The sequence below is a fragment of the Rhamphochromis sp. 'chilingali' genome (assembly GCF_963969265.1).
Source record: "Rhamphochromis sp. 'chilingali' genome assembly, chromosome: 12".
Taxonomy (NCBI): domain Eukaryota; kingdom Metazoa; phylum Chordata; class Actinopteri; order Cichliformes; family Cichlidae; genus Rhamphochromis; species Rhamphochromis sp. 'chilingali'.
Genome location: NC_137939.1, coordinates 14273584 through 14289274, shown reverse-complemented (window position 1 = coordinate 14289274; position 15691 = coordinate 14273584). Strand labels below are relative to the sequence as shown.

Genomic DNA, 15691 nt, shown 5'->3' with positions numbered 1-15691 from the left:
AATGCTGGGATTGGTGGTGAAAGTACTCAGGCGTGCTGGGAGGTCGCGAGGTCAAACTGATTTAATAGAACCTCAGAGTGTGGATGTGCTAGCTGCTGCACACGCTATGAAGACGGTGTTATTTGGCTGCACAATGACAACCACTTAGCAACTAGAAATGTTGATATCAAGTTCTTAATTGTAATACAGTGAATATTTTCTTGGTTTGTTCTTATTTATATAGAGACAACATCACTATAGTTTCTGTTATATTCCCTTAAAAGAAAGTAAGGAGCACATAGATGGTTAATGTTTACCATGCTTTGGTAGCTGTAGCTCCAGAGGTAGAGCAGGTTATCTACTAATTGTAAGGCTGCTAATTTGACTCCTGGCTGCTCCAGTCTGCATGCTAAATATCCTTGAGTGAGACACTAACCCCAGGTTGTTCTCTGATCCATCCATTGCAGTGAATGTGTGTGAATGTTAGATAGAAGAAACTTAAACATAGAAAAAAGTGAATGTGTGAATGAGACACGTTGTGTAAAGTTCTTTGATTGCTCAGGTAAAGTAGAAATGCACTATATAAGACCCAGCACTTTTACCATTTATCATGCTACTTCCAGGTCCTGATTTTCATGTCATTGGCTGAGATCTTAGTCCTGCAGTGGATGGTAGCCTGTATAGGTTGACTGAAGTTGCACTTCAAGGCCTTTGGCCATTTTGGTTGTCAGAGCACGATGTGTTAATGAGTGTGTGCCTTTAGCCTTTGCTTTGCTTGCCAGTTTTTGTCAAGTTTCTTATGTTTCTCTTTCTGTTTTGTTCATCCTGATTGAACCTGATTCATCTTTTGTTTCTGTGCCTTCGGTTACAGTGAACAGAAAACGCTTTTAAAGGAGAGCTGCCATTTTCTGTTGATATTCTCCTGTTTTTCATTGGTTTATAGGGAGGTTTCTGATGCCTAAGTCAATCAATTAATCAAGGTTTTATTTTAAGTTAGTGTTTGCTGTGTTGCTTTGACTGTCCCTGAAATCTTTCTAGTAATATTACACCCAAACCTATCTGGAAATGCAACAACAACAGCGACTCTCTGTCTAATGTGCGTTTTATATCATTGTAGCACAACCAGTTTTGATGTTTCCATTATTTTTAGTTACGTCATTAATGGATTGGCCTGAACTTTGTTATTTTGGCTGTCAAGTCCCTTCTGCAGTTATCCCAATAGGTTAATAATTATTCTCCAATCCACAATGTGGCTCCAAGAGTTTCTTCAGGCTCCTGGTAGACACGTAATACATTGAACTTTTCTCCTCCAATGCCCTCCTTTCACTTACATGTGTTTTCATTGCATGTCAATATTTTTTGCCTGCTAAGTGGTTGCAGCAGATGGTTTGATTGTGGTGGAAGTCTTTTCCTGTTTAGAGGGATTTCTATGCTCCCAACAAGAGCCGTTCAAAAGGGACTGTCTAATCACTGGCATTCTCTGTTATTGGCACCTTTACACAATTGTTGAACTGTCAGTATAGAAATAAAACTCAACTGAAATTGAATTGAATGAAAGGATATCATAAAGCAATTCTCAAGCACAGGCTTAGTTTTGCTTCAAAGTCTAACAGTGACATCGAGGGGATGTTTAAAAAGGGCATCCAGCAGGCGGTGAGGTTATGTCTCCGATACTGGCACAGCATCCATTTGGAAACAATTTTAAAATCAGAATTATGTATTTTTAAAAAATGGTCAGCCAGGGATCTTTCATTGTTTGCCAGGAGGTTTTGCCCCCTATTACCTAAGATTCTGTAGAAATGTATTTGCATCCTCAAGTTGTGCGTAGCGACCTTACCTTTTTGTCTTGGTCAGATAGAAGATATGGAGTTTTATGCAGGTGCTATTTTTCATTGCCTTTAAAAGTCGCACCTCCAGCCTGGCGCAAAGTAGGTAGCACTTTATAATAAGGCTCATGACTAAGGGTATGAGCCCCCATATTCTTTATGTTGATATTCATGATTGATTTTCTATTATTCAGTTGGGCCTTTTTTTATTTATGCTATACTTAAAAATACTTACAGTCTCATTTCCTGTAAAAATATCCAGACGTTGGGCTAAGTTAAGTCACTCCATAATACAACCTGTATCCTGACACATTTTGTTTCCCATTAAATGACCAGGAAATGATGCTGTACTTACAGTTACAGCATAGTTTAGTAGATGTACAGCAAAGAGAGAGGTGGCAAAGGAAAAGGCTTAAACTGGGTTCTATTGATTGGCTCAGCAGAGACATTGAAAGCATGTGCAGGAAGCTAGAGTGATTAAGGATGCAGAAGGAAATTTGCTAACAAGTGAAGAAAGTGTGTTGAAAAGATGGAAGGAGTGTTTTAAGGAGCACTGACTGAAGAAAATGAGAGCGAGGAGGATGGATGGAGGACAGCGAGCCTTTGTGGATCTAAAGAAAACGTATGATAGGGTGCCAACAAAAAGAACCTATGCAATATTTAATATGACTTACGTACTACTTAAATGTGTTTACTGTATTTGTAAGTACTCATCTTTTGTGTAAAACATGACTTGTCACCCCTTATTCTAGTGACTTTAGGCATGCTTGTAAATTACATGCATACATATGATAATGTTGTAATTTCATATAAAACACATTACAATTCCATTTAATTACTGGGGAATTATGCCCTTAGTCATGGGCTGTACTGTAAAGTTTTTCCAAATTTCCTTCTGTGTTTGGTTGTAATTGAACTTGCCTTCTAAACACTGCTCTGTATTCTTAAGCTACTCAGTCCCGCTCTTGAGTGGCTGGAATTAGTTTCAGTTATTATTTCCATTTCCATATTTGGCTCGAGGTTTTTGCTATATAAAATATTCTAACAGTTCTGCGCTTCTTAGCCTCTGTGCTTTGTTCTGCTTCAGCAATTATACAGTGAAATACAAAAGAACGTGTTGTGCCTTCTTTATATTCTCCCCCTTTGGTTCAGTCATGTACGCTCTGCCTCTTTCTCTCCTTTTAGCTATGGAGGAGCTGGATGGAGATGAGGTGAGAGTATCCTCAAGAGGGCGTCTTGCTGAGAGAGACATTGTTCAGGTACGCCTCGAAATTCGGTTAAGTCCTCAGGTTAGTCTTGAGCATGTTTCTGTCAACAACATCAGCGTGGGGTTTATGTCCCCCGGTGGAGGACGGCTTGCATTTATAGCACACACTCAGACCCTCACTGGGGACTGCCTCATACAGTATGCAGTATCCATATGTATTACACAAGTTTACTGTATAACAATGCCGACGTTTCTCATCCATGCCTTTTGCTTATCACTGATCAGTCAGTGCAAAACCTTGACTAAAAACAACATTTGGTAACCTTTAACAGATAGATTACAAAGCTTAAAGGCATTACTGTAATTTTTACTGTTTCTCATCAGCTATGGTACATTTCATCACACAGACTAATGTCATAAGGATCAATTATAAATGTAATTTTGCTAATGACTGGTTTATATTAATATATATATCAATCATTCTTTTTCACTGTAAAAAAATTTGCAACATTTAAATTATCTTGTAATTCACCATTTATTAACAGTGGTTATTCTAAACTCTCAATTTAAACATTAAAAAGTGACTTAAAGCCATAAAAGGTCCTTTCTTTTCTGTCAATCAAATTTTCATAACAACAACTAATACCTCAGGACACTTTATATTGTAAGTTAAAGATGCTACAATGAGACAAAAAATAGAGGACAGGGAGGCTCAGTGTTCAAATGAAGAAGCACAGGAAAATAGCAAATAAAAATTGGGATAGTTAGTGAGATGAAGAAAGGGTAGAAGGTAGATGTACAGCAAAGAGAGAAGTGGCAAAGGAAAAGGCTTAAACTGGGTTCTATTGATTGGCTCGGCAGAGACATTGAAAGGATGTGCAGGAAGCTAGAGTGATTAAGGATACGGAAGGAAATTTGCTAACAAGTGAAGAAAGTGTGTTGAAAAGATGGAAGGAGTGTTTTAAGGAGCATGACTGAAGAAAATGAGAGCGAGGAGGATGGATGGAGGACATCGAGTAAGTCTTTGTGGATCTAAAGAAGACGTATGATAGGGTGCTGACAAAAGAACGGTGGAAGTCAGGAGTGGCAGAGAAGTGTGTTACAGTGAGCCAGTGGTGAGGTGTGCAGTAAGACTGACACATGGGGTAAACCTAAAGGGTGCAGCAAAAAGAAGGAAGAAATAAAGAAATACATGAACATTTCAATCAATGTCATGTATGAAAATGATGTTAAAATGACGTTCATGAAGTGGTGATATTAATATATGTGTTGATGTGTTAAATAGTCGTAACTTATAAAAGGCATGTGCCTCAGTATTAAATCTGTTTGGATATTTACTTATGTAAAGCAAAAGGATCAAGCGTTCCGGGTGTGTGACTCAGGGTTTTTCAGTTGTTTGTGAGTTCATAGTTTGTGTTCATTTTAAGAAAGGTTTTATATTCTTGCTTTATAGTCTGCTGTTAGCGATCTGATCAATTGTTTCTTTCTACTTGTGATTTTGTTATTCTGTGCTTTAGTCCTTTGCCCAGATTTTGTTGACTATAGCTCCATTTTGTGATCCTGGTCGTGTTCTCGTGTCTGCTGTCTGGTCTCTTTGACCTCTCCCTCTGTAGTTCGCCTTGTCTCAGTGATTTTTAACTTTTTAACTGTTTTAGTTTTTTCTGTTATGTCTGCACATAACAGAAAAATATCATAGAACCCGTGTTAAACTATATCTTTAGACACTTTGTTACTGGCAGGCTGTTGGAAGAATAGCATAGACAGTATAACAGATGGACGTAGCTACAGTGATGCCTCCCGTTATTTTCTGAACTCCTTTGAAACCCTGTAAAGAATTTTTCTGGTCTTAGTTCCAAGAACTAACAAGATACACGTCTGACTTTGGAACCGCTTGCTCACTGAACAACAGCTGTTTTTTTTTCTTATTTGATAAGTCTTAGCGGTGTTAAGGTAGGGTTAACACCGCTAAGACGTTACAAAACAAATGACAAAATGAATTACTAAGAAATGAATTCAAAAGCAAAGTGTTTATAGGGGTCGGGAGAGAAATACTTTTTTTCCTTTTTTTATAGGACCAGAAGTCTTTTTGCAACCACAGCTCTCGCCACCTGGTGGCCTTTTGCTAGAATGCAGGTGTAGGGCACAATGGCTTAGTTTTCTGAACAGGAAGCTGCATCTATATTTTTACTGTCTATGCAAAGAAAAATATTATTAGTTCCCATTTCTGTAGTTGAATCTCTGAGAGATGCCAAAGATAACAGTTTGAGAGACAAGGTCATTTCCTGAAGAGCTATTAGCCAGAAAATTGGCATATCTCAGCATGGTGTGCAATGTGTCCTGTAAAAATCTTTTTGAAAACTAGACACGTGGAGGACAAAAAAGATGTGATAGGTCTAAAAATTGTCAACAGTAGATGAATGGTATCTTAAAGTCATGTGCTTGAGAAACAGCAGAGACCTGACACAGGACGTGAGAGATGCATCTGGCCTTTCAGCTGATCCATCTGTTGTTCACTGAAGCCTCATCAGAAATGGGCACAGGGGAAGGGTGGCTGTCAAGAAGCCATTCTTAAGGAATGGAAACAGTGAGAAAAGGCTGAGGTAGGCCAGATTACACAAGAGCTGGACTGAAAATCAGAAGCAACAGGTTTGGCTTAAATCATCTTCAATATGAGGTTAAGAGACAGGTAATCCAATTAGTTTCTACAGCCATCTGTAAAACACGGCTTACCTAAGAGAGACTGTATTGTAGAATAAAGGTGGTCATACCGAATACTAATATTAATAAGATTTTTCGGACACCAAGATTTTTTACTTTATAAATGCATGAACGTTTATATTTATTTATGCAAAAGGTTGCTGAAAAGATCCTCATCTTTCAAAAGACACACTTATAACATTCCCAATTCCAAACTCAACAAGAGAGAGCGGCGCATTCTGAAACTTATTTAGCTGAGAGTATGGTGAAGAATAAGCGGTGATCCCACTGAAGAATGGTCTGGCAACACTAAACAGTTATTTTAGACAGCCTTTTAGAGATATGAGAACATAAATGGGTAAATACAAGGGCCTCTGATAACAATGTACTGTTGAAGTTCCGGATAACAGTGAAGAAGAGTCAGCAAAGGGTAAGATGATAAATGAGCACTTAAAGAGATATATGTATGGCGTCTAAAAGCCGAGAGGAAAAAAATGCAATCATGTTTAGAAATACTAAATATTACTTCAAAGTTGGTCTTGCTTTTTATTGTTCCATGTGATTTAGCATTAATTTCAACATTGTCACATTTTATGGCAATAAAACACACATCCTAATCTTGTTTGAGCCAGCACAGAGACAATAGCTATTTTGTAAGTTTATAAAGAAGGAAGGAAGAGCTGTATGACTCTAATGGCTCATTCAGTTGATGCTCCTCAGCAGTGCAGTGCATAGATATGTGCATATGTATCACAAGTTAAAATCAATGAACTGTGTCATAAAGGCAAGTGATAATTGAAGTTTCTCATTCAAGTATATTGTGAGAAAACAAAAAGAAATGTAAGTTGACTCTCCTGAAAATCTCCATTAGGGTCTGACAAACACAGCATCACCCTGAAATTAATACCAGCCATAGGTAGCCAACACCTGTGGTGGATTGTAAAACCCATATAAACTAACAAATCAGGAAGATCGTAATACTTGAGGAAAGGAAACACTATGAACCTATAGAAACAGCACTTAAGTTTATCGTGAGTCTTAATTAAGATGTTCAAGAAGTGGCCCAGCGTGTCTGATTCTGCCTCTTCAAAGTTATATTTTACAAATGTAAAATGTCACAGTAGCTTCCAACTGCTCGGAAACCAAGTAAACAAATTAATCACAGGCTATTATAGAAATAGCAGGGAGTCCATCTCATTTTTCAATTCTGGATTTTTAGCGGTCTGAATCGTGACAGTAAAAGATGTTTCTCGTTAGGCACCGCTTCAAGGGCAGCTGCTTTTATGGAAGCAGGGCTCTGTGTCCCACTTGATTGCAATGGACCGCCACAGGATACTTTCAATTTTTTTTTCATAATCCGTCTTAAATCTGCTTTTTTGCTCTTAGTAGAACATAGGTGAAAGTGCTGCAGTCAAGCCAAGAGCTTCATTTTATGTCTTTCTGTTGAGCACATCCACAAATCTTCACACACTTTACTGCAGCTATTTTTAACTTCTCACCGTAAAGCATTGCACTAATGAAAACCAAAATTGACCCCTCACAAGGTTAATAGCCATATAATTTATGCGCTTGTTCTAAAGCTGTTTTTGTATAGCTTATATTGTCTTTGAGTCTGTTTTACTTGCAGCAGTAATCACATTTGCATGCACACAGTAATCCTTTGATTGCCTTTAACCTTATTACCACAATAATTCAATCAGGATTGTTACACTTAGCAGGAAAAATATTCACTCACTCTACATTTCACGCTTTTTTGTTGTTATTGATTCAATATGTGTACTGCCATCACTGAGCACCCGTGTGTATACCTGTGAGCATGAGCGCGCTTGTATTTAAAAGGTTCTTTCATGTAATGATCTACTAGTGGGTGTGGACAGCCAAAGCCCCGTCCTCCTGGGCATGAAGCAGGTATGGAGGAGACAGTTATTTCTCTAGCTTCACATACTGAATAGGGTAGTAGAGTCATCGGCGCAACTTTGTGCTGAACTTTGGGGGGGTCAAGATCTCTGTCTAAATAAATAAATAAATCTGGGTAAATTCCTAGATGATTAAACATGCTACTATTTTGCTGGTAATAACTGAAATGAGTAAAGAAAATGAACAGCCTATTAATGCAAGATAATTCATAATTTTATGGGGGGGGGGGGGTTATATTGGTTGGGTATGATTATTGGGTGGGGGTCATAACCCCCCTGGAAATTAAGCCCCTGAGTAGAGTAGGGCTCCATGGCGCAAACTAGCCTTCATACATGTAGTGTTTTATGTCCACTTAAAAGTCACATTGGCAACATAACCAGGGAAAATCTCAGACAAAAAGTTTAAAAAAAAAAAGAATATTAGGCTACCTTTTGTCAAATCTCCAGCGTTATAGTTTCATTCTGCAACTCGAATATGTTTCTTTCAATTCCATACTCTGTTTGAAACAATCATTTTACCTTCCCTCCATTTAGCTTTATTCTGATTGGGTGGTCCTCGTAAACAAAATGTTTCAACACACTTTGGTGCTCACAGCTATGGCTGTGCACCTGAGATGCTCGCGTACATGATGTACATCATGTACATGATGTACATGATGCTAAATACAGCTATTTGTGTTAATAATGCTAAAAGTTAAAAGAAAGAAAGTAAAAAAGTAGCTCTTTGAAAGATATCTTTTTTTCTTCTTCTTTTTTCTTCTTTTCTTTTTCTTTTTTTTTTTTGTTACCAGCTATTGTAGAAAACTAACTAAAATTTCTATTGAGAGCTCCAGCAGATTTTCCTTCTGTTCGGACTGTAATCAGCTGACCTGAGCTGCTGCTGCCCTCAGCCACTTTTCCAGCTGAGTTAAAGTGGCTGAGGCAGAGTATAATGTTAGCATGTTGGTTATGTCCAGCTTTCACATACAGTCTATAACAGTTCTCCATGTCAGCACCACAACCACACCCTGATTTGAAAGAAGTCAGTAGGTTGAGCTAATACGAAGTATCTTGGGGAGTCCTGTTTCTTTTTCAGAACATTTAATGTGTGAAAAAAGTCAAATAAATTGTGGTTGAAGCCATGAAAGCACAAAAAATGGCACAAATTTAAGATAATGAATGTAGAAAAACAGCAAGTGAGCCATATGGCAGTTGGGGAAAAACACAGAAAGAGAGAGCAAGAGAGATTTCTATGACCATATTAATCATTGCAACATCCTCTGCATGTATTTTCTACTTTTAAAGTACTTTAAAGTATGCTGCTGAAATCATTATCTAATAAAAGCTGTAACCGATGAGACAGCGTCTGAGAGGATTCACTGTGAAGGGGGCAAAGGTTTCCCTCATGCTCACAGTGGTCCTTAAGTAAGGCTTTGGAGGCATGAACAGCTTTAAAATCCATCACTGATGCAACCAAAGCGCTGTCTTACTTGGTATCATTATTTTCCCCTCCCTTGTCACGCAGCACCTGGTGCCAAATATCACATGACAAATGCACAAAATGCAAGTGGTATGTCTTCAGGAGACAGATGAAGCCAGCTGTGTTTCCATTTTTCATGTCTGAAAAGATCTCTGCAAACATTAAGATGACAGAGAACTTCTGAAAGTTTTGTCTTTTGGACAAGACCTCCAGTGAATGGCTACATTAACCTCCTGATGTGGAATTGGGCAAAAAACATAATACCCAAATCAAGCACTCTTTCTCATTATTTAACAAATGTGGCGTCACCTGTTTGTCAAATGTGAAATTAGAAGCTGGTTTATCAGTTTTTTTGTTAAAAAAGGACATGATCCACATTGTTTGAAATCAGAATGGACAATGAATCTTGAAAACTCTGCAGCCAGCCATGAAAAGCCTACAAATGCAGCTTCCTAGATATGCTAAGAGGTATTCTTTGATACCTTAGCTGCTGTCTCATGCAATAGACTTTAGGAGTTAATAAGTACTGTATCTCAGAGCTGCTGTTTCCACATATGCTGCTATATATTATCCTAATGACACCGAGGTCCAGGGCTGATGGTCCATGTCTTTTTATTCCCAGGTAGTGATGTTTTGCCCAGCATGATTGTAATGCTGTAATACCACGTATTGTCCTGCGTGGGAATAATTCTATCCGAGAAGGTTTGATTCTACCTTTTACATGGCATGAAATGGCCAGTTAGAAGATCCACATATTACTTTGTACCCCCAGAGACCCTGTACCCATCATCACTGGCCTCCCTGCATCATTGCTAGTGTGGCGGTGATGCAAACATGGCATCCAAGGTCTTGAGCCCACTGTTTCTCCTTGTGAGAGTTGGTCAGATGGAACCTTTTGCACAACTGCCAGGCTTGGGAGCATCCAGCATCCACTTGAGGATTTTGGTACTCCGGAGACACCGTCAGTTTTGAATATCAGTGGCTTTTTATAGCTGCCTTTCGGTGTTATTTGTCTAAGGGAAACTTTCCTTAATGAGCCTTTATCTAACTGAATTCATCCGTACTCTGAGTCACTCGCTAATCTTTTCACGGTTTGATGATTTCTTCAGTTTATGTGAGATATTGGCAGTTTTCATCACTCTCGCAAAACATTGCACTATTCCAGGCTTTTTAATCTTTTGGGAGATCTTCAGAAAAAAAAGATTTTTATGTTGTCTATACTGGTATGCTACTTTTTTATCTGTACTAAATAAACAGGATGTATATAATGATTTCTGCTTTTAGTTCGTTCCATTCAGAGACTACATTGACAGATCTGGCAACCAGGTCCTCAGCATGGCTCGACTAGCGAAGGACGTCCTTGCCGAGATCCCCGACCAGCTGCTGTCTTTCATGAAGAGCCGAGGAATCGAACCGCGACCAGCCCTGTCCTCCTCCCCACTACCGCAGCTGCACAGACACATCTGACCCCCGACACAGTCTCTGCCTTTCTTGGTTCTGCTTCTCCCTCCTTGCTTACCTCGGCTCACGTCCCTCACTCTTGTTTTTCACTTTAAAAACAATAGTGAGAGAAAAATCGACCCGTCACTCACCCTTCTTCCTCTCTCATCACCCGTGGGGATAAACAGGCACATCGTAGCTACACAGCGGGTGTCATCCCTGACCCGCCCACTGCTGTAGCTCTAAATCGCCCTCTTATTGCTTTCATTTACTGTTTGCAACTGAACCGTGACCATTCCTCCCCTCTGATACCAGACCGTTCAGAGCCTGGCTTTTTTTGTTTGTTTGTTCTTAATTGTCTGATTCCCCTCTCCAGACACATTTGGAACAAAAGGTTTTGCTGTTGGTCTTCGGCCAGTGTTGCCACTCATCACATTTGGCAGGAGTGCTGAAGCTAAATACATTCAAATCTCTTGATGAGGAATAGACTCCAGCTCGTATCAGGTGCTGTGGGGTTACTTCGACTGATTCTTTGCAGTGACCGATCACAACAATAAAATCTATTTTCACCCAGCCGTTTTATGATCTCTTATTGTTGCTGAGCCAAATCTGAAACTGTAATCGAGAATGCAAACTACTTTAGTATAATCCATTCAGAGAAAATAGAGTCCTTGGGTTTCTCCTTTTTAAGGTAGGAAATAAGTGTTGTTAGAGCTAATATGGGGAATCCACACACATGTGGCCTGTCACAGACTTAGACACACACTCGCCTCTGTCAGACATGCCACACCCACACTCTCTTTGCCCAGCATGGGCCGAGGCTGGGTGCAGATTCCCCTCCTGCTGTTAGAGAAATGCCAGACTCTCCGGCTGCCCTGCAGAGAGGAGGAAGAGGGAGGAAGGAAGGAAGGAAGGAAGGAGAAATTGTAGGTGGGAGTAAAGGGAACCGAGGGGAGGAATGGGTAAGAGAATGAGCAGAGAAAGAAAAAAAAAGTGAGGAGAAAAGAGATGCACAAAGAAGCGAGGAAGAACAAAGCATCGGGAGATCTGTTTTGTTTGAAGGGAAAGAACAATGAGGCAGATGTGAGCTGGGTTGGAGACAGCAGCAGAGAAGGCTGTAGCTCAGTGCCATCTTTAGTTGGAGAAGCCTTTGTATGCATATTTACAAGGTGTGGAACAATCTCAATGAGGGATAAACGCACATTCTATGAAAAGCAATATACCTGACTTCCAGTGTAATGTTTGCCCTATGCATGTCCCTTCCTCTCCCCTGCCATGACTTGACATTTTATTCCCCAGAAGACTGGAGCTGTGTGCAAAGTTGGCAAAGCCTGCCACCTAGTGTTCACCCCTTGTATAGCAGGGTATCTTTATTATGCATGACTACTGTACATTTCTATACTAACTCAAACAGTACCCACGCATGAACAGATGCAGCTCATCTTACTATCTTAATTCAAGACAGGCATTCCAACAAACAACAGAGGCCCGTGTAAAGAACTACAAGCATCTTTGTGAAACGTGTCACTCTTCAGAGTTAATGTCAAGTGTGACAATCGTGGTTTATATGGGATGTTTTATTTGCTGTGTGACCATATAGACTTTTTCTAAAATAATCCGTTTCAACGTCATGTTTATTGCATGTCGGGGAAGCAGAAGTGTTGCAGTGTTTAGATAATTGTCATCACTCAAAGTGATTGTCCAAAATAATCTGTACTGTACATTTTCATTTGCAGATTTTGGAACTAACTTGTATGCCTTGTGTCCTGCAGAAACATGTGAAATTACATGTATTTTTGATATTTTGGCAGGGTCATGAAAAACAGAAATGCAAAGACTCTGCGAGATGCCAGTGGTATTAGAACGTTTTCTGAACTTATTTAAAGCCCTGCTGTGATTTTTGTCTATCCCCTACTGTTGTCCTATGGCTGTATGAACTTAAAGGCAACCTATTATGCTTATTTCTAACTTCATATTTTTATTCAAGTACTCTACTAAAGTTGCTTTGCATGAGTCACAGCTCAAACATAATCCTTATTTATCTTATACTGGGGCTTGGTGCAGCGCATCAGTTCGTAACCTGTCTAAACCAAGCTGTTTTATGCATTTCCGCTGATTGGCTACCCAACATAAAAATCTGACTTAAACAGCAGATTGGTGGAGCTTTGTGCTTGCTGACTGCGCTGTGGCTCTCGGTTGACCGTATCAGTGATATCTGCTCTGTGAGACATCATACAGAGCCATGGTTAGAAAAAACAAACTGAAAAGAGAGTTTTCAAAGCAGCTTGAACCCTGAGTTTTAGCTTGCAGGGATAACTGACACCTACCCTGAGCTCATTAGCTGAACCTTTGGTCATGTGAGTATAAGGAAAAGCATAATAGGTGCCCTTTAAAAAAACAAAACAAGATGGTTAAAGTTTTATTGTATATAAATGTTCTTTTTGCTTACAGTAAAGCTTCAAGAAACTTTTACATCTGTATTTCAAACAGCTAAATTGTATGTTGACATTTTTTAGAATGTCCATATAAGGGGAATGTAGATGTTTGACCTAGAAACCCTTAACTGTTCTGACAAATATCTTGTCGTGTTTCAATATGAAGTTTGACTATGTCTGTGTTTACGCATATCACCTGAAGGTGATGATCTGCAGTACAATATATCCAAACATAAAGCAACACACTCTTGCTGGTTGTATGTTGTATGTAGTAATTCATTCAGCAGCACTATAGAGATCACTCAGAATGAGTTCCAGCTTTAAATTGTTGGTTCATTAAAAAGATTAAAGAGCTTTAATACATAATGGGGGTGCATTTGCTTCATTACCGATTTGGATTCATTGCCCTATATCTGTTTTCATCTTGTTGTGAAAATAAATACAGTACTTAACAGAGCTCCTCAGTGAATCGCCACCTTATCACAGTGGAGGGTTTGGGTGGCTCAGTGATCCCATGTTTGGCTATGTTGTTTCACAGGGCAAATTTCCCTGGGTAAGGGGCCACAAAAAAGAAAAAGAAGAAAATCCAGCGACCAGTTTAGCTTTCCCAGGATAGGGCTACTGGTGCCCCACCCTGCAACCAGGCCCAGGGAAGAAGCACCTAGTGGCTGGGCCTTGGCGTGTATCCTTGTATCCTCACTGGTTCACTGTCTATACGTTGGGGTTTGCTTACAGTTTTTTACAGTCGCTAACAAGCGTTTGTCCAAACAGTTGTCACATTTGCAAAACTCTAAACACAATTAGCACAGGATCGGTCTGTTGTGGCCATACCATTCACACATTTCATGTCGTGTTCACCCAATATGCAGTCAGTGAACACATTTCCACAATGCTTACATTTTCTTAACAGACAAGTTATACCTCCCAACAAAACTATGGACTGTTCTTGTAGTATCTACGAATGTTAACACACAACATCCCACAATAGCAAAAACAATATTCCAAACCGTAGATACAGTATAAAAACCTCTGCCCCTGCAATGATATCAGTACAAAAACAATATCAATATCAAAAATATATCTCAGCTGTAAACAAACAAACAATTGAATAATTGACACACAGCTGATTTATGTTGGGTAAATTGGGCCAACCACACCTTCTTCCATTCTGGCTTAGACTCAGTGGGGTTCATAAGGCAAGACCTTGAGGAGTGATGTTTTTGGAAACAAAAAAAAGACAAACACTGTAATGTCTGGTCGAGGAGGAGTAAGAGCAAGGGGCCCAGAGAGAAGAGCAGGCCCAAGGAGAGGGCAAGGTATAGGTGTAAGAATGCGTGGTGGTGGCATTCCAAGGGCTGCAAGAACAGTAGTCAGTGATGAAATCCGTGCCACTATCATTGACCATGTAATCAACCATGGTCTTTCACTAAGAGAGGCTGGTGAAAGAGTGCAGCCCAATTTGAGGCGGTCAACGGTTGCCTCCATTATACGCACCTTTCAACAAACCAACAGGTAAGTATTGCATTTTACATGGATTGTTCCTATTCTCACTTGACATGTCAATATGGTCATACAGTAATGCATATGTTGAATTGTCTGTCTTTCTAAAGAATGCAACGTCTTCCACCCTCTGGGGGAAGAGGAAAGCTCCTCAGTAATGATCAGGAGCTTGCCATTGTAGAAATGGTTACTGCAAATAATGCAATAAAACTGCGTGAAATACAAACCAGAATTGTGGCGGACCATGAGATATTCGACAATATCGATAGAATCAGCCTCACAACCATTTCGCGGACATTGTCCAAACATAGAGTGCGGATGAAGCAGCTCTACACTGTTCCCTTTGAGAGGAACAGTGAGAGGGTCAAGGAGCTACGACGACAATATGTCCAGGTACAGTGTATATTCAATCCAATGTCCAGTTCTATAAGCTTTGCACTTTGCAAGTAGGTAACCTACACAATACTAGGTTACAGTACAGTATGGTATACAGTACTAACATGACTTACATAAACTTTGTTTCAGAGAGTTATGGAATTGGAGGCCAACCAGGCCCCTCATGAATTCATATACATCGATGAGGCAGGATTCAATCTGGCCAAAAGGCGTCGACGTGGACGGAATGTAATTGGAAAAAGGGCCACAGTTGATGTGCCAGGACAGAGAGGGGCAAACATTACCATGTGTGCAGCAATTGCAAATGCAGGATTACTCCTTCACAAATGTCAGGTTGGACCCTATAATACAGAGCGCTTGCTTGCCTTTCTCAATGATCTCCACCAGCGCCTGGTTCCAGAGCAGGGTCAGGAGGGTGAAAACATGAGGACCTTTGTAATTACCTGGGACAATGTGGCTTTCCATCACTCGCAAGCAATAACAACATGGTTTGAAGTCCACCCAAGACTGGTAAGTCTCTTCCTTCCACCCTATTCACCTTTCCTCAACCCCATAGAGGAGTTCTTTTCTGCATGGCGGTGGAAGGTTTATGACCATCAGCCACATGACCAGATGTCCCTCCTTGAAGCCATGGATGCTGGCTCCAGGGACATCACAGTTGACGATTGCCAAGGGTGGATCCGACATACCAGGCGGTTTTATCCCAGGTGCATCGACTTGGTTGACATCAGATGTGATGTTGATGAAAACATGTGGCCTAACCCTGAAGATCGCAGAGATTAGATGCAACTTTTTTGCCTTTTTTTAGCCCCCCTCCCCCCCTTTTTATCTTGGCT

General features: G+C 40.0%; 1 protein-coding gene across 1 annotated transcript in view; it reads left to right on the top strand.

The window, feature by feature from the left end:
• Positions 1–11278, top strand: part of cpne9 (copine family member IX) — a 118204-nt gene extending 106926 nt beyond the window's left edge. Inside the window, exons 19-20 of the mRNA XM_080898304.1 lie at positions 2991–3064; positions 10369–11278. Of these exons, the coding sequence (XP_080754430.1) occupies positions 2991–3064; positions 10369–10551 (257 nt within the window). The 3' untranslated portion in view covers positions 10552–11278. The remainder of the gene's footprint in view (positions 1–2990; positions 3065–10368) is intronic.
• The last annotated feature ends 4413 nt before the right edge of the window (positions 11279–15691 follow it).